Source organism: Cyprinus carpio, chromosome A22 (genome assembly GCF_018340385.1).
Source record: "Cyprinus carpio isolate SPL01 chromosome A22, ASM1834038v1, whole genome shotgun sequence".
Taxonomy (NCBI): domain Eukaryota; kingdom Metazoa; phylum Chordata; class Actinopteri; order Cypriniformes; family Cyprinidae; genus Cyprinus; species Cyprinus carpio.
The window spans coordinates 7,500,179-7,524,223 of NC_056593.1; the positions used below are offsets into that span (position 1 = coordinate 7,500,179).

Consider the following 24,045-nt stretch of genomic DNA (forward strand, 5'->3'; position numbering starts at 1 on the left):
CGGTGGAATGCCAGATGTAAAATGGACAGCCATATCTTTCCTCACTCCGTTTGAAACCTATAAAGACTAATTAAACACAGTGTTGGAGGATAAAGTGACATACAGATCTTTCCTGCTGCACTCCCTGTTGTGTTTTTCCTCTCTCTTGTGTTTCTCATCCCTTGGGACTTAATTTGATTCTCTTCTGAAAAGAAAATGACTGCCGGGTATTTTTGTGTGTTGTAATATTAGTACTCCTGCTAACTGAGGCCTGACTTTATTATGCACCATTGTAATTGATTTGATAAAGGTGCATATGCTCTGGGTCTTTTCTACTTATTACAAAACTGAGCTTGGGTTGTTGTGAACTTTAAAACACACTTTTTAACAGTGAGGCTGTAACTATATAGTACGAATTTAGACACTTACGTAACCCTTAGATACGGTCTCCGTGATTTTGCCAAGTGAGACATGTTCCTGGATCAACATCTTTTGATGATCCTGGACCAACATTATTGACCAAAAAAATATAGACTTAACCCAATCCCTACCCCTAAACCCTAACCCTACCCATAATTTATTCCTAAAATCAGTGGGAAATGATAGCTGATTAACAAGGGTGTACAAGCACCTAACCCTGATTGTAAGCCTAAAACAGATATTTCCTGAAAAGTTATATCTCAATTCTGATTGGTTGATTGGAATGTTATTCCAGGATCAGCAAGGATGTTGATCCAGGAACATGTTGTACTTGGTGAAATCACGCTCACCGTTAGATAGAGAGACAAGCTTAAAAATTAATTAAATTTATTTACTTTCCTCACAAAATGCTACAGTTTTTGAAATACTCAGACCAGCCCGTCTGGCACCAACAACCACTGTGCACATTCAAAGTCACTTAAATACCCTTTTCTGATGCTCGGTTTGAAACTTCAGCAAGTCGTCTTCACCACATTCTACACCGCGCTAACTGCACTGAGTTGCTGCCATGTGATTGGCTGATTAGCAATTTGTGTTACCAAGCAAATGAACAGGTGTACCTAATATAGTATATAGTATATGAAAATTAATATTATTTAACTGCTTTACACAAACTTTTCAATTCAAATGGATAGTTTAATTAAAAATGGAAATTCTGTCATCATTTACTCACCTTCATGTCATTCCAAACCTGACTTAAATTTTTTCACCATCAACTTTTAAAGAATATTTCTGTTTTTTTCTCCATACAGTGACAGTCAATGGGATCCTAAACAAACCTGACTTTCATCATTCGAAAAAAAAAAAAGAAAAAAAGAAAGTGTTTTATAAGTCCACAGGGGCCAAAAGTTCCCGTAAGTCGAAGAAACAACCACTTACTTAAAACAACAAACGCTCCTACCCTGAATTCTAATTTAGCATCTTGTTTATTATTTGGCCCTGGAGTAAAATTTGATTTGTACTACTGGAAGACATACATAGAAAAACATCGGTAGAAATGTAATCACGAGTTTGAAGGCAGGGGCTTACAAAACCCTCCAGGGTTTTTAGTCATCGAAGATGAACCACGAAGATGACAATGAACCGCATTCATGACGCGGCTAATTCTCGAACACTCCAGGAGAAGATACACAGAGCTAATGAAACATAAAAAATCATTGACTCGCTTGAAGATTTTTTGTTCTGTTCTCCACTAAACAAATCGAGGCTGGTAGCTGTTTGACGGTTGAATCAACAAGGATGTGTCATAAAAATGCATTTTCGTGAGGAACAGGAACACCCATTATATGCTCTGTGAAACGCCTCAGTTAATGGATTTATTTGCAGCATGCTGTAGGACCAATGTGCTTTAAATGCTAAAGCTGTCTATAGAGTTAGACATGATTAAAGGCTTTGATTTGTCCTCTTATTTACTTCCTGCAGCACTCAACCAAGCATTTCTAATTTCATTTCACATGAGCCTCGGTTTGTTTGCATGGAGAAATGCAGATTCACAATTACTGTTGTCCACAAAAAATGTGAGCTAGTGTTGCATCAAACGTTGTACCGCACAGAGGACTATCACATCCAACTCACGTACAATATTGTTGTAAATATCGAAAAGAAGAGGGTTTCCCACCTACAGGGAGCTGCAGCGGGGGATGATGGGTAAGGGTTCGTTTGTGTGCGAGAAACAGAATACCATCTCAATAGCAAGTTTTTCAGCAATTTTCAGCCCTGTTAGACCATGTTTGCTGTGGTGTTCCCCTCTTAACAATACAGTAGCTTGGAAGGAAAACAGCCTTTAGAGATCAACATTGGACCACATTTGACAGGACCACATTTATAAAGTATTACAAAGCAAGGTTGTCTACAAAGGAAGTAGAGTGCACCACATGAGACTGAACATCTCAGAACATCAGTAGAAGACAACATGGGAAAACCGGCAATGACACTAGAAGGAGAAAGATGGTAATCCAGTCAACAAAATAACTGGTGAAAAGGGTTTTTTTTTTTTTTTTTTTTTTGAACATAACGGGTCACACGGCTCCAGACATCAGCAGCTAAAGCACAATACAATGCTCTCAGTATTCAATCTGGTAAAGAGAAAGCAAGTTCTAAGCCCAGCATTTTCTTACTTTCTGACACTCTCAATATTTCTGCCGCGCCTCTGTCTTGTCCCACAATGCCCTGCTGTTAAGCTTCCATAAAGAATCCGTTAAAAACGCCCACTCGTATTTCATCCCAGTGGACACACATGGTCAGGTTTGGGGTTGCTGCGGCACTCCAAATAAATACAGCATGTGAATTAGTTTCAATCCTCTAGTCCCGGTGTAAAAAGTTGATGTTAACTTACAAGTAGCTTGGTACAAATAGGAGAATTATGGAGCCAAATTATTAGCCCAAAAAATTAACTGGAAAATAAAAAAAATAAAAACAAATAAAAAACAAATAAAAAAAATAAGCCAACATACCGTAACAAGATAAACATGGCGCTGTCTGCTTGTTTGAACTGCTACGCAGTTGTCACAGACTGCGCACAGCGCTAAATTGTGTTTGCTTATGGCTGTGTTCTGGGTATGTGGCTTCCTGCTCTTGTCTATCTTCTTATAGTTTCAGCGAGTGTGTGTGTTTGTTTGTAAAAGTGTAAGATGTTTTGCAATTACCTCATTTTAGTCATCGAAAACACTGACAACGCATTAGCTGAGTCAGAGTCATCACTCAGTCTCTCGCTTTTATACTCACACTCTTCAGGCCATTCACTTGATGGGAGAAAATAGTGCTTTCTCATTAGATTCATTGGTTGCAATCCAAGCTATGTCAAAAAGGTTGAAAAGGTGGTTCAAATTAATCACATTTAACTGCATATCAGTATGCACTATGCCTGTAAATGAAAGATATTAAAACATTAAAATCACAGTGGCAGTAATTCAATAATTAAATTAAGACCATTTAATAATAAAATAATGATTTAATTTAGATAAAATAAATTCCTTGAGGATGCAGAATTGCAATTTGAGTATTCCTTAAAATGTGAAAGGCAAACTCAGAATATGATGCAAAGCTGCAATAATTAAATGTTAAATAACACAAATATTCTTAACTTAATCCCATTTTATTAACCAATGACTTTGCTGCTGACCTTCAATGATCTTATTCAACGAATAATAATAAGTAAAAAAGACTTAGGATGAACATAACATTTGTGTTTCATTTGTTTTATTATTTGCTGAAGAGTGTTGAACTTTCTTCTTCTGCATCCTATTCTTCATACAATCCAGAATGGCAGCACATTACACCCTCATTGTGCCCTCTACTGTACAGATGTGAATTTACATTTCCTTCTGCCTGAGGCTTATTCATTTCCTTTTTGGTGTGAAAGGGCTTTTACATTTGCCAGAAATATAACTTTTTATATTAAAAACAAACAAGCAAGCCCAGTAACTAACATAATCAGTTACTTTTTTTAGGGAGTAATGCAATATTGCAGTGCATTACTTTTAAAAGTAACTTTCCCCAACAAGGCCAATAAAAACAGTACTTAAGCATGCAGGGGAATAGAACTACAAACAAATTTGTTTCTTTTTGATATAAATTTATTGCAAAATAGAAATAGATCTTTTGTACAGAAATTGAGAGACAAAGAGGGAGAATCAACAGCAAAAAAAAAGCAATGAAACATTAAAAAAGAGCAATAAATGTCACATTAAACAATGGACCAGTGTTCAACTGAATCAACTATTTATGGATCTATGCAGAGGGAGGAATGTTTAATACATGGATCCAAAATCAGTCTCCCCTTCATCGTAATGAGGTGTGAAAGAGCAAACATAACCTATGACCTCTTGTCCAACATCTTATCCTCTTGGAGATGGGGGTTAATTAAAGGTGCTGTATGTAGGATTGACACTGAGTGGTTGAACTAGGAATTGCAGTCCAAATTCAAAATATTGGAGTGGGTTTTTTTTTTTCACCCGGCCCCTCCTCCTCAGACTTGAAGCACACACAGGTTGCCAGATTGACAACACCTACAGGAACGAGCGCACTTGATGAATGAAATTAAATACGCAGTGTTTTCCACCAACTGGCAACCTGGTGTGCCGACATACAATTGGGTAAACTGGCAGTGGGCGGGTTTCACAAACCAAAACAAAGACCGACATTCTCGGCCCGGAACGCACATTTTCAAAGGAGAATAACTGACTGTAGGATTGTTTTTCAGATAAACAAATATGTTAATGTAGCATGTTTCTTAAATATCTGCAAACATATTATGATATTTTTATGCTTTAGTAGAGTCAAAAACATACATACAGCACCTCTAAGTTGAGGTGAACCAAGAGGCCAACAGTTACATTTTGATGTGGAACCCAATTACTCAAAATCAGTGTAACAGCTTATTTTTGATGTTGAACGCAAATCTCAAATCGAATATATTGATGTGATGGAACCACAATTCCACAACACTCAAAGAGACATGCCAAGGGTCCTAACTGACTTTTGCAACCAGCGACAGATATCCTATTTCCGCAATCCCACATGGGTTGAAGCAAGAATGTGTCCAATATATTGTCTCTTGTAGATTATATTTCTCATATATAATAAAATGCCCACCATAATATCCTATCAACAAGTTTTTCACAGACTTCCGACTCCCAGTTTATACTGTGGAATTATACATGAGTATCTCACAATTAAGTCATTAAGGGATATTTGGAAAGGTTTTCAAGAAAAGTTCAGCTGTCAGAAGAGTTGTCAATTATCCTTGACAAGGAATCAAATGAGATGACAAATGAAAGCAGTTCAAAGATGCTTTCATAATGCACCTCTCTTAAGAAAGCAGTTGAAGAAAAGTCTTCTGGGATGTCAGTAATTAGGAGAGGCGATTAATCAATGCTGTTAAAACATTAAGAACAACAAAGATTTCAGCACAATAGGAACCTAGAAAGGTGCATGCCAGGTAAACTTCACTGTATTCATCTAAAGCTCTTGAATGTGTACCAACATCTCTATATTAACCTCTTGCTAAGTAGAATTAATTAAGTAGTAGACAAACATCAGGTAAAAATTTGAACCAACACTCGACTATGTCGATGAAATGGGTTGGAAATGCCACTGGAGACAACAAACAAACATGGTGACACAGAAACCAATTTACCGTAGGACCCTCATCAAGTTCACCACTATATTTGGATTAAATTAAATATGTAAAATAATTTTAAACAATTAAGTGAAATGCTAAAGCAATTTCTACATTCCTGGGTCAAACACTGAGGGGTGAGTTTGTGTTAATTAATAATGGGATTATTTCGCAAACCCTAATAGTTTGTTGTTGGCATTCTCAACGGTTGACCTTTCCAACCAATGGATGCAATGTAGGATTTTAAACAGGGATGCATGTCAATTAACTAGTACTAAATGAAAACATCAGATTAGTTTGAGCCGAGCTGTATGATAAAGGCCAAAGAAAATTAAGGGTACACAGTAACGTTTACAAAGTTTTGGTGTAAATGGTCATGTTTGGTAATGATATGACCTATTGTTTCATCAGGTAATTGATTCATTTACTGTGGCAGTTGAATCCATTATACATGTAAATGAGTTTAAATGTGATGGCAGTGGAAGCAATGCCTTGAAAAAAGTCCATAAAGCACAGGGGAAAATAAAATAAAACATCACAGAAAAAACTCTGAATTTCGATTTCATAGTGTTTCTGACTTACATCCACTCAATATACATAACAATAAATTTTAGGCTCATTGAAAATACAGGAAATCATGCAAATATAACACTTTATTTCATTTTCATGTCTTTTTTCCAGTCTATAGTTTCAGTCATCTTAATTACAGATCATTGCACGACCCCGACCATTAAAAAAAAAAAAAAAAAAAAAAAACCTCCCCAAATACACTCAGGTCCCACCCAAAAAAAATGGTATACAGAACAAGCTTGGTAGAAAAACAGTCATTGACTCTTTACAAAATTCATAGATGTTTCGCATTTCCTTCATTTCAATAAGAAACTCCATTCAGGTGACCTAAACATTGTAAACTTGATGAGCGCACATAGACATAAAATAAATTAATTAATTACTATTAAGACAATACACAAAACACATGACTCAATCTTAATATGGTTCATAGCCTAGATGATTATTTTAAAATGCCAGATATCCACAACGCACTCCTGATCAGCTCTAGGTAACAACTACAAGCAACCATTGGCCTTTAGTCTGGAAATACATCACTGCTTTTATTAACTTTCAGTGTTTACGATAAAATAAGAGATGGAATTTGCAATATCACATAAATCAAATCACAAAGCCAACCAAAAAGGTGAAAATGGGAAAATGCATCATATGGTATCTGTTAACTTACAGCGCATTTCTGGCTGGCACCAACAGATTGCTATGCTGCGCTAACTCTGAGATGATTATCTCCAGCATATTATGCATGCAGAGAGCACAAGACCATTGGAATTAGACACATTATACGGCAAGAGTCTGAAAACACGCTGCTATGTAAAAGGACCCTCTCTTCAAATGACTGTCAAAAATAAACCGAGGAAACAGAGTTGCCTGATTTCTAATCCCTCACTTACCATATGTGAAACCATGCCACACACAACATAAACAAACTACACATTTCATAAGCTAGCATGCTAATTCTCAAAACTATCAGGCAACAAAGATCTCTATCTACAGATCTTTAGCATGATGCTAAGCGGTTTGTTACCAGCTTGTTAGTTGGCAATTTTAAACCTCATTAAATTATATTACTGGAAACTGATAGCACCACCATGGCCAGGCTATCTTATATAGCACTTGCGTCTTCTATGCCTGATTCCCCAACCATAAAAGATTTTGAAATTGGGTCGGAACGATAAAACGGCCCGTTGAAAGCGCCAACTAGGCCAACTAGATCTGGATTATCCTCTTCATTTGGGAATGCTTTTTCAGCCAAACGCTGAGAGAAAAAGACACAGCTAAAACAAAAGTTAGCAAGGAATAGCCTACAGTATATGGTTGGAATTAAACCAGAAGCAGTATTATTAGCATTTAATGAAGAAGACGGATCCTGTTTTAGATTTTTTTTAATTTTTTTTTATAATGTATTATCAGTTAAAAGGTTCTGAATTGATGAAAACAGACAGGCCATCTATCTCCATTAGAGTAACATTGAGATTATTTCGGTAATTTGGCTATTTGACATAAGCGAGCTAATGACTCTTTAAAGAGGTTCATGGTGGTTCATTGAAGATTTTAGCATGACCATTTTTAAAAAAGCAAATAGAGTCCATTTTGAATTCATTACTTACAATATGGAGTAGCACTAAACCATCAGCAGGGTTTTAGAAATAGTGGACATAAAAGGCCTAATTTAGAGGTCTTATCTACTATGTACTGACAGCAGAAGAGCCGTCCTTGAGTCCGCATTAGCGCATTATAGCCCTGTCTGAATTCATCTACTCAACTCAAAATAAAATAAGTTATTAAACAGAACTAAACGCTAAAGAGGTCAGAGAAAGGCATACCAGCAGAAAGGGCAAAGCAATTGAAGCACAGCTGCACATGGGTGTTTATACATCCAACGCGTTCCGAATGAAATTTAAACCATTTACATGAAAGGTTATTAACATACACTACCGTTCAAACGTTTGGGGTCGCTAGGTTTCTTAAGCTAACCTAGACTGCATTTATTTGATCAAAAAATACAGCAAAAACTGTAATATTGCAAAATAAAATTCCAGTGATTTCTCCAGTAATCATTTGAATATGCTGATTTGGTGCTCAAGAAACATTTAGTATCATTATCAATGTTGAAACTTTTTTTTTTTTTTTGTCAAATGTACTTCAACATAAACCCAAAATGCAGTTATAACCACAATTTGCTTTTTATGCAACACATAGCTTTGTAAATATCTACTCCCTCAGCAAGATGTGAGGGAAAACTTTGTTTAAAAAAAAAAAAAATCAACCTGAAATCCAAATAGATCATTTACTTTACCATGTTCCTGGTCTTATGAACATTTCATCAGTTTATGTTATTCCAAAGGAAAAGAAACGAGTTTGCCTTTGTAATCTTTCATCAACATATATAGAAAGTACTTTCCTCTTCATCTGACATTTAAGTCCTGTTATTTTTCAACCCCTCCCCTCTAACCACCTTTAATATGGAGACAGTTTCCACTATTCAAACAACTCCCAAAGGATAAAATCATATCCCACACTATATTCTGATTTCATTGAATATCCTGTTTCACTTAAAAACCTATCCCATAACACTAGTAACATGGTTTGCAAACGCCGTTTCAAGCGGACTTTTAAAGTGAGAGGAAAATCAAAGAGCAAAACCATGTCCCTCGATTTAAGAGGATTTGTGTTTTCCTCCTCTTCCTTCTTGAGCGAATATCTCATTGTGTTTCCTCTTTTTTCTACTTTCTCAGTCACTCTAGTGTGGCGCATCCACTTTGCATGTTTCTAAATGGAACATCATGCCCGGAGGTCGAAACAAACTGCTTTTTGAATTTCTACCTAAACTCTTTTTCACATTTATCGCTTTTTCTCAAACTCATACAAGTCATTCTCATTGTGATAGCCGGAGGCCCTCAATTTAGTGATCGTGGATAGCAGTATTGTGCACATACAGCAGGATATGAGTGAAAAACAAGTCTCTTTTACCGTTGCGTATATGCTGCATCTCTGGGGTTCCTTGCAAAGCATTTCACTCAACTCTGAATGAAATTATCCACATCGTCTGTAGCTCACAAACCTCAGAGGGGTCGGAAAATGCTGTGAGGTGTTCTCAAATTGTATGAATAAAAAATCATCATGAAAAGATTGATTGCCTTGTTAAACAAGAAATTGATGCATCTAACACATGAGAGAGGTCAAATGTGCCTTTGGACAATATCGCTGCCTATCCGGACTGATCAATGCAACCTGCAGAATAAACCATATTTATTATTACTCCAAGGAGGTGCAAATATAAAATTGAACAAATTGATTTTCCCAACAAAGCTGAGATGCTATAAACTAATGTATTTATCTAGCAGTCTACCGGTCTTGACAGCTAATAACAAAACAGGCAGAAAAGAAACCCTATTGAGGGACATTTTAATCTTTTCACAGCGTGATAAAAAGCAGCAATCCCTCGGCTTTGGCATATAAGGGTAATTAAATCCCTGCTTAGGGGGAAAAGCATTACAAACGCCATTTCCAAAAGACCCCCTGTAGACCTTTTCCTCAAAACTGGCACACAAGAACACATATACAGTACATAGCCATTAAAAATGTATATAACAGAACTTTTCGCAACCTGACAGAACTTACAAGATCTAGGGAAGTTTGAGGCACATTAAAAATGAATCCGGTCGAGTCGTGCCTTGAGCCACATCTTTGGCGTTTTAACTTTTTTGTCTGTTTTCTCTCAAAAATAACTGTGGACTTGTGTCTTTTTCCCTGTTTGCTCAGTTGTAGCCCTCAACCTAAGCTTGACCCTCACAGTATGAAGGCGGCTGCATTATCTTCCTATCATACCTCTAGACGTTGCCTGCCTTACAGGAAGTGTGGAGATGTTTGGCGGAATTGACCTGTAATGTTTGCTACTGAAACTTTAAAGTTAGACTTTAAAGTGCCTTAAGGCTGTTGTAGACTGTGCCAACTCAATTCTGATATAAAATCAACGTGAAACAGCATTCAAAACCCATTTTTTTTCTCAAATGTGGCGTAACAGGAGATTCAATCAATGTTATGTGTACTGGGAATTGTTTGAATTGGAAAAGGTGGGTGATACATACCAGTATATGGACCCTGACCTCTTGAAACACTTCTATTGAGGAGACTTTTGGATTTGGACGTAGACATCGAAGGTCAAGTTCACCCTCAAGAGCGTCTGCACGCATCTCAATGGTTCTTCTTCAAATCACACATTCTTAAAAATAAAGGTGCTTCAAACGTTTCATCACTGCGATGCCATAGAAGAACCATTTTTGGTTCCAGAAAGAACCATTCAGTCAAAGGTTCTTTAAAAAACATCTCTTTTTTTACCTTTTTATAACCTGAAGAACCTTCTTTCGCCACAAAGAACCTTTTGTGAAACAGATGTTAAAGGTTCTTTATGGAGCCATTTAGACAAAAGGGTTCTTCTATGGCATCGTGAAGCACCTTTATTTTTAAGAGTGTACCTTTACTTGATATTTAGCTGTATACTTGTCTTACATTAACTTTTGAACAAAATTCCAGAATTAACTACCAGAAAAGTTTCTGAAGGGATGCATTTCCTACAAAAAAGCTGGATAACGTTAAACAACACGAAAAGATAAATGAAAAGATAAATGAATACTTTTTTTTGGTATAACATGAAGATGAATCATGCACCAAAAAAGTGCACTGCAACTTCAAATAGTTTTCACATAAAACAAGGCAGTTTGCAAACCTGAACAAAACAAAAATCTAAATCATGCAAATCTGCCATAAAGGTGAATAAACTGAATTAGCAATCTACATCAAACATGAACTTATTACTGAAGCTATATTTAAAACACATGCCAATCCATCACTTAAATAAATTTGCTCTCTTCCACAGGCTCGTTTCACTTATTACTCAAAAACTGTTTGACTGAAAGGCAGGCAAATCCTCAGTCACAGTGGGTTCTTCTCTGAGGTCTTGGTTAACCTGCAGAGTTAATACCCATCTCGAGATAAGGGGGTTGGGAATGCTCTGCGATTCGAGTCTTTTTGCATTAAACCCAGAGTGGTGCCATGGAGAGTGTGAATGACAATTTATTCATCGTTCTGGTGTCTAATCAGGGGTCTTGAGTGGGTCTGGCCTGATTAAAGCAGCCAAAAGTACATACAGCTCATTAAAACAAGAAATAATTTCTGTGTTTTCTAACCGCACACCAAATTCATTTCATCAAGGCTTCAGGGGCATAAGCCGAATGCTCAGCTGGAGCATGAGGAATAGAGATATGAAAGAGAAATCGCTGGCACAATACATAAGCAGAAAAAAAGGGAGGGGAAAAATAGCAAAAAGGCTTCATCACACTCTGAACATGCAACTAAATTTGACAAGTGCATCAGAGGACAATGGTTGGTTCTGAAAGGCTTACTATCTCTACGGACAAGATGGTAGGAGGCCAGAGAATTGTGGGCCGTAAGTCTTTCTCTGCTTAAAACTTTATTAGTGGGAGGACGGAAATTGTTGAAACTATAGTTCTCTGTAAAACCACAGAGAGGGGAACTTTACTCACCCATGTTGTGGGAGTTACAGTGGCATTTATGTGAGAAAAACTGCTTTTTTTTTCTGAGGATTCAGAAAGCTTGAGCTTGAGTTAGGAAACTTGCACAATGTCTTTTTTATGCAAATCAATACAGCCCTGATGTAAATTATCCATTAATTATAGTAATTTGGACAGCATTAGGATGTATTAAGCTAAGGTATATAACTGGGAATCAATCAAAACACAATCCACATCAAAATTATGCAAAAGCATCTGGGTTTTGACCTTGAGTACACCTGATCAGGAGGGCGTTCTGGGGGACAAAAATGAATCCATTAAATTAATATATAGTGTTATATGAAATTTAAAATCACATTAAATAAAAGCCAACTACAACAACATTTGAATCATAAAATAACAATGTTACTTTGACAAATAAATAACAGTTACATTGTTACAAATGTTTGGCACCGTCCTTTAAAAAAAAGAAAAAAAAAAAAGAAACACTTTTGTTTTAGTGCCAGGTGGGCACTTTTAAGACTATGTGTCTGTAAACTTATACAGTAAGTGTAGATTGTAGAGTCTGCATATACCTTTGTGTATATGTGTGTGTTTTTATGTACGTGTACACATACAGCGATTTTGTTTTCATTGGACATACCCATTGGAAATCTAATACTACTTGTACATACAGTATATTGTGTGTAACCATTGTAAGTATAGATTGTTCTCTTGTTGGTTGTATTTGTCACAGTTTTCACAGTCAGCCATCAGTTACATCTGATCAACATTGTATATCTTTAAGACCATACACACACGTTTCCAAAAACTTATCAGCAGGAAATCAAACCACAAATAACTGTCATTCCCATATGCCAACAATGTACTTATACTTAAAACATTCCAAGAGCATAATAATTTCTCTCCAATTGTCTTAGCTTGTTATCTCCCAACCACAGTGCAATAATGCAAGCCTTGAGGCTGTTTAGAAAACTCATCTACTTACTGAATTTAGGAAAATAGTGGGGGGAAAATAACTTTTTGAGTTTTAAATAGGAATAAATGAGATTTCAAGAAAGCTTATGATAGTGGAATATATGTATGTGTGGGTTTGTCATTTTGTTGCAAGCTCTAGCTATGGGTCTGCATTTGTCAGTGATATTCATATCTTCTCGCACTATTCTAAACAGATATACACAACAAAAACAAAACATTAGCTGAAGCATTAATATAGCTTCTTAACGGGGTAACGAATTACTAAACGTTCATCTTGTCTTTTGATCTCATAGACTGTGACTGAGTGCAATCTGGAATTCCCCCTGAGAGGTTTTAGTAAAATCGCTCAAAAGGCAAACCTCTGGATTTTGACTTGACGGTGTCAATTCTCAATTACCGAGCATTGATTTTGAACCTTGAAGGATGATGTGACATATTATTGATGCATGCTGAGAGTTCATAAGTTTCAACGCTGGCCAAATGTGACTGTAAAAGAAAAATCAATTTCCATGTACAGGTTGAATTCTAATAATGTTTGCAGTCAATGCTGTGAGAACCCAGTGGATGTCAACCATATGGTATTAATAACAAATGCTAACGTTGGTCATCAAAAATGCCTTTGTTTGAAATTTCAAAGCCCAGAGGCCTATTTTGAAGAGCTTGAGGTGTATTTTTTAAGCCAATAAATTGCTCTAAAGAAGAAGAGCTTTAGCTTGCCTTTTATTGCCACGGGCGAACCAGCAAAACTCCAGGGATGCATTCTGGGTGATGACCTGACCGGAAAGGACGAGATTAATTTCAATCACTTCTCCAATCTGGCAGTGTTAATAATATTAGCACCTCTGTGACCTCTTGACTCCTCTGTGTCAAATTACTAATTAATTTTTCCCTATAAAGCCATGCAAGGACAATAACAAGGTCTTAAAAAATGAGATGTGAGAAATAATTGAATTTGTTTCATCTCATCCCTAGTTTGACCACAGCTGACATTAGGTCAAGGAAAGTGGGTTATAACAGGAAACAGAAGGACAGATCAATAAGGATAAATAACAGCAGAGCTGCTATACTATTCAATGAAAGAAGACCTGACTAATTAATCATTGAAATGCAAATATGGCATCTGATTCTGTGGAATCAATGGCAGAAAAAAAGAAAAGAAAAAAAAAAGTATTTTACACATGTGAAGCCTGTTCAAGGTTTCCTGTGCCCGTGATAAACTTAATAGGTCATTGAAAAGTTTTACTCAAACACCAGCACCACAGTTATTATGAAAGTATATGTTTAACAGTTCATGAAATTATAGCTTCCAAATTAGGTTTGGCATTTTATGAAAGTGTGTCATTCAGTTAAGCTTTGGCATTTTGCCTCCCAACAGGCTAAACAAAGCAAACTCTTTGTGTAACATGCCTCAATATTTAATACACAACTGTAAACCTTGTGTATTCCAGCCTATTACTACTCTGGGTCTATATCTAGCTGCCACTTGTAAAATCTAATTGAGACAAAGCTTCCATTCTAAAACCTCATTTAACTATTTCCATTCTTAGAATAAAAACTGGCAAGAGAGTACAAATGAAGAGAAAAATGTCTTGGGCTGGCTGTGCCACAAATGAACGCCAAAAAGGAATTAACATTGTGTGTTTTATCGAATTGCCACACTGCTTGAATATAAAGCATGTCCAAATGGCTGCTTCTGGTTTGATAACTGTGTCCCACACATGCTGTGTAAAATTTGTGTAGGTGTCTCAAATCAATGAATATGCTTTGCTTGAGCAAACATTAGGGAATGAAAGTGAACATGGTATCCATGTTTTGACCTGTGGCTTCAGCCAAGCGAAATTCACAAATTTTCTTTTATCCTTCATACTAATTAACATCTTAAAACAATCATCTTGACAAGCATCAGTTACCACCATCTCTCGAGATTATATTCAGGCATTTATAAAATAAAACCACTAATTCCTCATTTAAAACTATTATCTTGTCAAACTACAGTGCAAGAGAGCATAGGTGGTACACAAGGTAAAATGGAGGGATTCTAAACTGAAATTGGATGTCTTTTTAAGTGCCACATTCCTCTGCATTTCTGGTTGGTTGCTTATCTATGCCTTAATGAGCTTGGAACACCTGCTTAATTCTGTCTCTTTTAGAACACTTGTCTCTGTGGTGGCCTATAGGGACCAAAGCACCTGCTGATGGAGTCTGCCGAGCTGTCTCAAGAGTCATCGGTTCTTCTTTCCAAAACCTCTCCTCCTGCTGTCATGTCTCTCCTAAGCATCACAGTTTCTGCTGTGCTGACACCCCCTTCCAGTAGTCCAGAATGTCATGGAGATCCTCATCCTTTGCAAACTGCACTTTCTTTCGAAGAGCATGGCCAGCAGCTATGTAGGCCTCTTCACGGGGGCTTTTCTTGTATGGTCGGAAGCGCTCCCAGATTTTAAGAGTGCTCTCAGAGGAGTACTCAGGGCTAGAGGAATACCCTGAGTAATTGTGGTGGCGGGGAGAAAGCTGTGAATAGGCAGTGTCCTTCTTGGTGCGAGTGAGAGGCTTTAGAAAGGAGACTTTCTGGGCAGGGGAGTCAGTGGCACCCTCATAGTAGAGGGCGGGGAAGGAGTGTCGGTGCTCTGAGCAGTGGTAGTCTGGGTGCACCTCCAAGTGGTGCTGCTGAGCTGTGCTGCCCCCACCTCCGACCACAACACCACACCCACCCGAACCACCACTGCCACCACCGGCTCCCCCTCCACCCCCACTGCCACCATCTCCTCTGCCATTACTGACTCCCTGAACCCCTATTAAGGGCAACCTCTCCAGTGGCTCCCCGCACCGGACAGGGCTGCCTTTCTCAGGGTACTTGCATGACTCTGTGCTTCGAGGGTCTGGGACATCCAGACTGAAGACCAGAGCACTTTTTACAGAGCCACCGGAAGAAACGCTGCAGCGATTTTTGACAGAGTTGATAGGAACAACTGCAGCATCTGCACTGAGTTGCCTCTGCAATGGCCGTGATGCTGTAGCTGGGGGTGGGTCCCTGTAGGGAGGGGAGAGAAACCCACCTCCGCTGATGCCGGGCCGCTCAGAAAGGGGCAAAACAAGAGGAACAGGGGGTGGAGGAAGGATTTTAGGGGATGACATGATATGGCATGTCTCTGTGATGGTAGGGGAAAGTGGAATTAGCCCCCTGACTAATGAAGGGACACTAGGAGGTGGTGGAGAGGCAGTGTTATCCATTGTAGTTGCAGTGGCCGCAACTGCTGCCACAACAGCTACAGAGTCTAGTTTGAGTGCATCAATGCAGTTGTTGATAATCTGATTTACCTTGTCCACCTCCTTGGCAATGGTAGAGATCTCCGATGTTGAATCTCTGCCATCATCATCAGAGTCATCTCCTCCATTAATCCTATTTTCATCCCTTGTGATTTCATTCCCTGACCCTGTTACAAGTCCATCTCTTACTCTGTCCTCCCCTCCTGCTGATGTTCTTACATCCATGTAGTTGCCCTTATTGGTGACCATGGCCTCTGAGAAAGCTGTAGCCATCTTCTCCACCTGTGGAAGGGAAGAAAGTCGAGAAGAGGTGGTGTTGGCTGAACTATGAAGGACGCCCAAGCTGGAGGATGCTGACTGGGACAACTTGCCATGGTGGTGGTGTTGATGATGGGACTGGTCATGGAGTTTTTGCAAGGTTGAAGGATCCTTGGCTGCTGCAGCAGCTGCTTCTGGCCCATAGCGCATCTCTAAGATAGTTTTCTTAACACTAATAGACTTTTCCTTTTCCTCCTGCATTCGACGCCTACGTAAGCAGTAGTACACCAAACCCAACACAATGACCATCCCAAACAGGCAGCCTAGAATGGTCATAATGTAATGGGTGGTGGTAGAAGGGATTGCTTGCAAGTCATCGGGCCCTGGAGCCCGAGTTGCAAAATACAGACAAGTGTGATTGTATCGCTGGGAATTGCGAATGGAGGCAACACAAAAGGTGTAATTTGTGTGGGGCTTTAGATTGTTTAGTCTGACAATCTCTTTCTTGTTCTTTAAGTTCATGACATCTGACACATAGGTGTGGTTGTACTGCACTAGAATATACATCTTACTGTAGGGCTTGGGTATTTGAACCAAGAGGGATGCGGAAGAGAGGGAGACCGTTTGCAACTTAATGGTAGGGCTGTATGTGGGGTCTGTGGTTGAGGAAGCTGTGGGCTGGTGATATCGTCCCATCGGATCATAAATATCTATCCCCATCCCAGAAGAGTCCATGTCAGGAGGCAGGGCAGTTATGCCACTAACAGTCACTCCATCTTTACACATGGATGACAGGAAAGACCGAGCATTTCTTCCATGATTACCTCTAGGGTTTAGGAGAGGGTAACCAAAAAGTTCTTTTGGGGTCTCACACTGGAGCCTGTCATATGTGTGAGTGACGTTGTCAAATGCCTCTAGCCAGGTAAGGAAGTCGTACAAGTCACAGCCACAATGGAAAGGATTTCCAGCCAGTTCACACACTATTAGCCGCCCTCCCAAAATGCTGAAGGTGGATGAATCCAGCTTTGCTAATTTGTTAGAGGAAAGATCGAGACTGCTAAGGCTTGGGCACTCCCAGAAGGCATTGGTTGCAATTACCTCTATAAGGTTATGCTGCAGATACAGGCACTGCATTCGACCCAACCCTCGCAGCATCCCCTCAGTGAGGTTGGTTAGCTTGTTATATCCCAACTGCAAGACCTGTAGATTGGCCTGTCCCGCAAAGGCACCGTCCTCAATGTAGGAGATTTCATTCTTGGTGAGGTTGAGGTCGGTAAGGTTGGTGAATCGGCTGAGGGAGATGAAGAAAATTGCTTTGAGCTTGTTCTCATTCAGCCGTAAATCATGGACGGTGTTGTTAATGTGCTGTGGGATTGTCTCATATGGAGGCTGGTTCTGACTGCAGATTGCCAGCCACACGTAGCCTTTATCCCCCTCAATTAGCCAGCAGTCACCCCTCACAAAAGAAGGTACATGGAGAAGGAGACAAATAGGAAGAGAGAGGATGAGAAAGGAGGGCAGAAAAGCACAAGTTAAGCTGAAACTGCAGGCCATTTTGGAGTAAAAACTGGATTTGTTTTGATCAAGGTGGGAAACGAAAGAGGTAAGGGCTCAAAATAAGAAAAATGATCACAGGAGATGGACGGCCAATAGGATTAGAAAGACAGGTTCTGGGGAAAAAGTGTCTTGAGGGCAGTCACAGCTGTTTAGGGACCATAATGCCAAACATAGTCCCCATTTTACGTGGTCCGTGTTTTAGGTTTATAGCGTCGCTTGCCACAGCTGTAACTCATGGTCTTTGACTTCTTGACTGCTCCCTTTTTGAGCCGCTGAGCAATGTTTTCAGTCTGTCAGTCTTTGGATCTGTACAAGAGACAAAGGGTGGGGAGAGAAATTTGAGAAATTAATGTTTTTATGCTTTAATTATAAACAAAACCAGATTTAGAAGACTATTTATGTATTCAAATTTCTAAAGGCAAAAATCTTTGTCTTTTCTGTACTAGTTTTATACGTCAACTATTTTTGATTATGTAAACCCTTATTGGAACAACTAAACAATAAAGCCTCAAAATTGTTATAAAATAAAGCATAAATGACAGCATAATTAGGGACCAGAATGTAGTACTGCCATTAGTCTTTGTAAGTCACTGAGGGTTTACAGTGCCTCTGAGAATTTAGGATTGCCATTATCCAAACACCACCATTCTACACGTCACTCTTTTGCAGAAAGAAAGTTGGCTTCCTTTGTTATAAAACATATTCATAGCACAGCTACAGTGGCTTAACAAAACAGGAAGGTGTTTGTGTATGTGTGCGCACACACACGTTTGTATGTGCATATGAGTTACTTGGTCAGTGAAGTTATGCATTAGAATGTTTAGGAAAGTTTACGCTGGTAAGCTTCAGTTAGTGCCATTGAGTCTCTAAATGCCTCAATACCAATATTGTCCAAGTACCTCTTTCTACAAGAATTAGCAATTAAAAACAATGTTAACAAAACTTACCATGGTATATTTTTTTTTTTTTTGGGGGGGGGGTTATAGGAGTTTGACACTATAGATATCAAGCCTCAGGTTATTTTTGTAACTTCAAAGAAATCTGTCTAATAAATCACTGAATGCTCAACAGGCCTCCTGCTAATGCTAACAAAACTTTTAAATAAACATACTAATTAAATTCACACAGAATAAATTTTGAATTAAATTCACACAGAACAAAATTTTAATAATCCGTTTCATTTACTACAAATATTGTCACGAAACCCTACATAATAAAACTTAAGCAACACTGCATAGCCAGTCAGTCTACAATTCAAGCATCCAATTTTACAACAGTCACTTCTCATTCCTAAAGCCCTCACAGAAACAGAGAACCTGTTTTCCCTGGTGCCTGTACTCAAGGTTGAAATTGACAATTCAATTCCTCAACTGACGTCAGCTGATTTACCACTGACCCTCAGTGTGTGTCATAACCACGCGATACTCTCGTAACTGTCAATCCTTCAGTACCTCAAGACGGAAACGTGTGTGGGTCTTTTCATCTCTGTAAACGCAACATTGGCTAAGGAGCTTTAAAACTTTTTAACATCAGCCTCATTAAATACTCACAAATATAACTTATGCCCAAGAAAATGCGATAGGAATGTTTGTATGCAACTGGGTATATTTGTATGGCTATGAATGTATGTGTGTAAACATGTTGGTTATGTAAAGGGAAACGTGCATTGCATGCAAATAACGCAGAAGACTTTTATGCAAATTGATTGTGAAGAGTTGTAATTCTAAAGGGAGTATTAATTACCCCGCTTATGAGAAAAATAGCTTTACATAGCACTACTTAAACAGCCATAATTGTAAAAGTTATCCTACAAAGGTTGCATAATGTAACTTCAATATGCCAGATGATTGTTGCACATTAAACTATCAAAATATATTATACCCAGTGGAATATCTCAAACACCATCAAACTAATAAATGTTAATACCCCACATTGTACTGGGATACAAAGAATGATGAATTAATGGTGCTTGCTAAGGGTTTTGAAAATTCCAGCCGTAAGTATTAAATGCTGACGTGGGAAAAATATATTAAATATTTCCACCACTGTTGACCAGAATTATAAAGATATCTCACTGAAGACCCAATGAACTAATAGTGGGGCATGTTGTCACAAAGGTATCTGTAAATAAGCAGGCTTTTTGGTACATTTTAATCAGTAAATTCTATTTTAAATGGACTTTTGATTCAAAACCTTAAATTATTGAGATACATCTCTCATGACAATTTCTCCTTGTGACAACTATCCCCTGATCAACCATATACATCCCATTCTTCTCTTTATAGCTTTCAATGCCAGCAGTTTAAATTCTTTCTCATCCCCAGTCACATCGGCTCATTTCCATCCCTTTGTTCACTGAGCTCTGACCCCATCAGATAAAGATCTAATTAGTTAGTCTACTCACTAGTGCCTAGAGGAAACACTCCACCAGTACTGCTCCACGCTGAGAAGGTCTGTCCAAATACAAGGTCACCCCAATATTACAGTAGAGGCCTCATAGTAGCATTTTAACAAATAAAATAACTATCAGTCTATGCTGGATTGATTAAAAACAACCTCTCCAAACACACCACTAACTGAAGGGCCATTTGGCTTTCAGTGATTTAAATGAAGTAATAATACAAGAGTTGAAAGATATCCCAAATTTACTATCACAGTAGGATTGTAATGCCACAATTTAAAAGAAACACCATTCTGAGGTTTTTCTGAGTGAGAGGGCACTAGTGGCACTATTCATACTAGACGAGATAAAATGTGACCAAAAGAGAGATATAAAAATTAATAACCAAATAGTTGCACAATCATATGAGTATGTTAAGTGCCAAAGCGTTGAGACATTTTCAGAGAAATCAAGCTACACATGACTAACTTGCATGCAAATACAGTTTGCATTCAAAATCCACTTAGCTCCAAAATCAAATCTCTGTTTAAATGAGAATGACACATCTGTGCTTAGGCGAAGTTGTATTTGCTATGTGCTTGCATTTCTATCCTCTGTCTTTCTTCCTGCCTCGTCTTTTAACAGCGCCATTGTATGCTAGCAATTTATCACTACTGTCCTTTCAAAAGACAAAAATAGCATGTGCTAGCAACATCAAGGAAACAATTAAGACCATCTTTTTCTTCCTTTATTCCGCCAAGCTTCAGGCTTTTGTGGAGTCCTGAAACCCTTTCCGTTTTCTCACGTCAAGTTATCACACAGTGTATCTGCGATTTAATTAGGACTAGAGGCTAATGCTAATTACAGATTGTGAAAGCAGGTGGACCAGACTAGGAGTTACTTTAGAGACTTGATCGTCTAAAGATGAACCTCTTGGGGATGAGAGAGCGCCAAAGAGAAAGCCAATGAGATCAGACATACTCAGACCATTATACGCAGAAAAAAATTTATTTATTAATTTCAGGTAAATGCTATGCTAGCCAAAGGTCAAACGAAGTGCTATGCGTGTTAAGTGATGGGGAACTTTCTTCAAAATGGCACTTTTCTTGACACAAGGCAAATGACGCTAAAAAAATTACACCCAACGCATGTGGATGTCACATCGTATGCATATGTGTTGGCCTTTTACACTTGGCCTTTAACTTACCTAACAAAAAGCAATGACCTGTGCAGGTTTTGATCGTTCAAGCTAAAGCCATAGTTACAAGCTGAAGCATGTAATTTCTTTATATTTATTAAAATACTTCTATCTCCAGCTTAATCTGCAGAGACAACTATAAAGTCAGGAGTTATCAAAATCTTGCTCTTTTTCTTTGAGCAGATTAGCCCAGCATAGCAACAGTGACTCAACCAATGGCATGATTTTGGAGCAGAGCTATCTTTTTTGTTGACCAATGGTAGATGTGTTTGGAAAACCTGTTTGAAAACAATCTTAATTCTTATAATTTTTGAGGTGAAAAAGGTCAGAGGTCCCCAATACTTGGTCGCGACCCAATACTGGGCCGTGGAAGAGTTGCTACCGGGTCACTGGGGAAGTCGTTTCACGTCACTTTCACAAGAACACTGGGAAAATGTGTATAGATCTCGACACACTGGTATTTATTGCCACGTTAATAATTGTTCTAATTATGCTGTATTTTCCGTTTGTTGTATGCCAGTAGCAATTTTACGGGTGTTTTCATGTAAATTAAAATAAAGATTAAAGTAAAATAAATTTACTAATTTACTAAATTAATTAATTATTGTTCTGATCTGTCATATATGTATAGCCTATATAAAGGGGTTAAACGGATCACATTTGATTTTGCCAATTTACACGTTCAAGCAATTTTAAACCACAAGAAAATGAGAATTAAAAGAGAATTCAATTCGTTACTCATGCGCTGTTCTCAGTGTGCACAGCAGCCGTACACACCCAAAGCGCAAACAAGCATAGCAACATGTTTCAGACAGCGTGCAAATACAGAGTTGATTCCTCTTTAAAATCTCCTTGCGTTTGAGATACATATACATAAAATTGTCAAAAAACCTTTCTCGGCATTCTCATTCTCTGTGCTTGAAATATTTGTTTTTCCTGCTTATCTGATCCGTGACTCAAAAACCACAATATGATCCGTTGAACCACTATATAAATATATAGCAATTTGCTATTTCAAGCTCTTTTAAGTACTTGATTTTTCTTCTTTCCTCCTCAGCCACCACAGTGTGCACTTAGAATACCAATTTTATCTCCAAACAGCAGCAACACAGACTGCCTGGAGTGGGGAAACTTTTCAGATGAAGGGGAAGAACATGAAACAATCTTAGAGAGTGTGTTGATTTCCCTTTCACGCACTGACAAAGAAAACCCCACCGTTTTCCTGCCGACGCACTACATACACAGCACGCATTCAGAGAAAGTAAATTCAGTTGTTTTGTCTGAGGCAGTCGTCTGAGACATCAAACACCCCTTGGGGTTGTGGGATCACGGAATTGCCAGAGCTACGTTCACCCCGAGAGCAAAACTGACACGGGCAGCCACAGGGGCATTCAAACAGCTAAAAAAACCAATTTGTCTGTTTCCAAATGCTCAGACAGTGACCTGTTTCTCTGACATCCAATGACCTACATGGGACCAAGGCCCCAGAGGGTGCAGCAGCTTTAACATCCCGAATTATAATTAGTGGCTTCTCAACCTCCGGGTCTTGATTGAGAAGATTGGGTTTTTCAAAGTGCCTTTAAATTCTGCCTCATTTTATAACTTAATACGTCTCACCCTGTTCCTCTATTTCTTGTACAGTATGTCAGCAACATTTATGCCAGTTTGCTTGCCAGAGTTTTAGTGCAGGGAGAGGATTTCAAATAATTGGTAAAATTCAATATGGGGAAGTGTCTGAAAATCAAAGTAGTTTTTAGACAAATGGTCAGTTATTATTTGATAATAATATAAAACATATTTATAAATATTTATAAAGGTTAAAAAGCATCATAATCGTTAACAGGGCTGAAAATTCTGCCTAAACTAAGTAATTTGGGACCAAATGCTGATCAAACACCACTCGCATTCCTTCAGAAAATTAAAAAAATGATAAAAAAACTTTTGATTTCTCTGACTAGCTATTGCTAACCATGTCCGTATGGAGGAACTTTCTTTTCCTTGGTTGACCGCCCTCTCAGGTAGCCTGAGGCAGACATTTTAAAGTAACAGAGGTGAAAATACAGCATCTCTTCTCTTTTTCTTCCTCTTCCCATTCTGCCCTGAGGGAAAAGTCTGGTAATAAAAGCCACTGACGCTGCATGTACATCAAAAATAGAGAAGGGAACATGCCCGATCATAGGCTATGGTGATATTTAAACATATAGTGAGAAATTATGCTTTACAGTATCTCCAGATTATTCTGACCAACTATTTAGATGCCATTTGCCATTTGACTTACATGTAAAGTGGCCAAAACACAGACATTCAAGGATGGGTAAATCTGTGCATTAACACAATATAAAAAGCAACATTCTGGTCCTGGATGTTGACTGGTCAGGGTTTAAACACGAAACACCTCTTATATAAAGGATACATTCAAGCACTGTTCATCTATCTATAGCCTTTCTTCTGGGTATCGGGCCAAAATCCATCCTTGACATCTTTGAAAACTGATGCTTTTTTTTACCCAGTCATTGTATATAGCTACTCTGAACTTCATGCCCCACAGGAAAGAATCTGACGTAGTTTAGCAACTGGTAAAGCGCTGAGGTCTCATAAATAGTCATAAGTGCGTACTTCTGTCCTGGCCTGTGGAAACCTCTTCAACCTTTTCTCTCCTACCCCGGAATGAGCGATACTGCACAAGCACCTGCCGGTGATGATAAAACAGCTCATCACCGGCCTCTTGTCT

At 38.4% G+C, this 24,045-nt stretch overlaps 1 protein-coding gene across 3 annotated transcripts in view; it reads right to left on the reverse strand.

Annotated features, from left to right (window-relative positions):
• Positions 1 to 10,497: 10,497 nt before the first annotated feature.
• The window catches only part of LOC109047541 (protein phosphatase 1 regulatory subunit 29-like), a 905,211-nt gene continuing 891,663 nt past the window's right edge, over positions 10,498 to 24,045 (reverse strand). For all 3 annotated transcript variants that reach the window (XM_042712418.1, XM_042712419.1, XM_042712420.1), the window contains one exon: positions 10,498 to 18,042. In XM_042712418.1, coding sequence (XP_042568352.1) covers positions 14,935 to 17,733 — 2,799 coding nt within the window. In that variant the 5' untranslated portion in view covers positions 17,734 to 18,042 and the 3' untranslated portion in view covers positions 10,498 to 14,934. The remainder of the gene's footprint in view (positions 18,043 to 24,045) is intronic.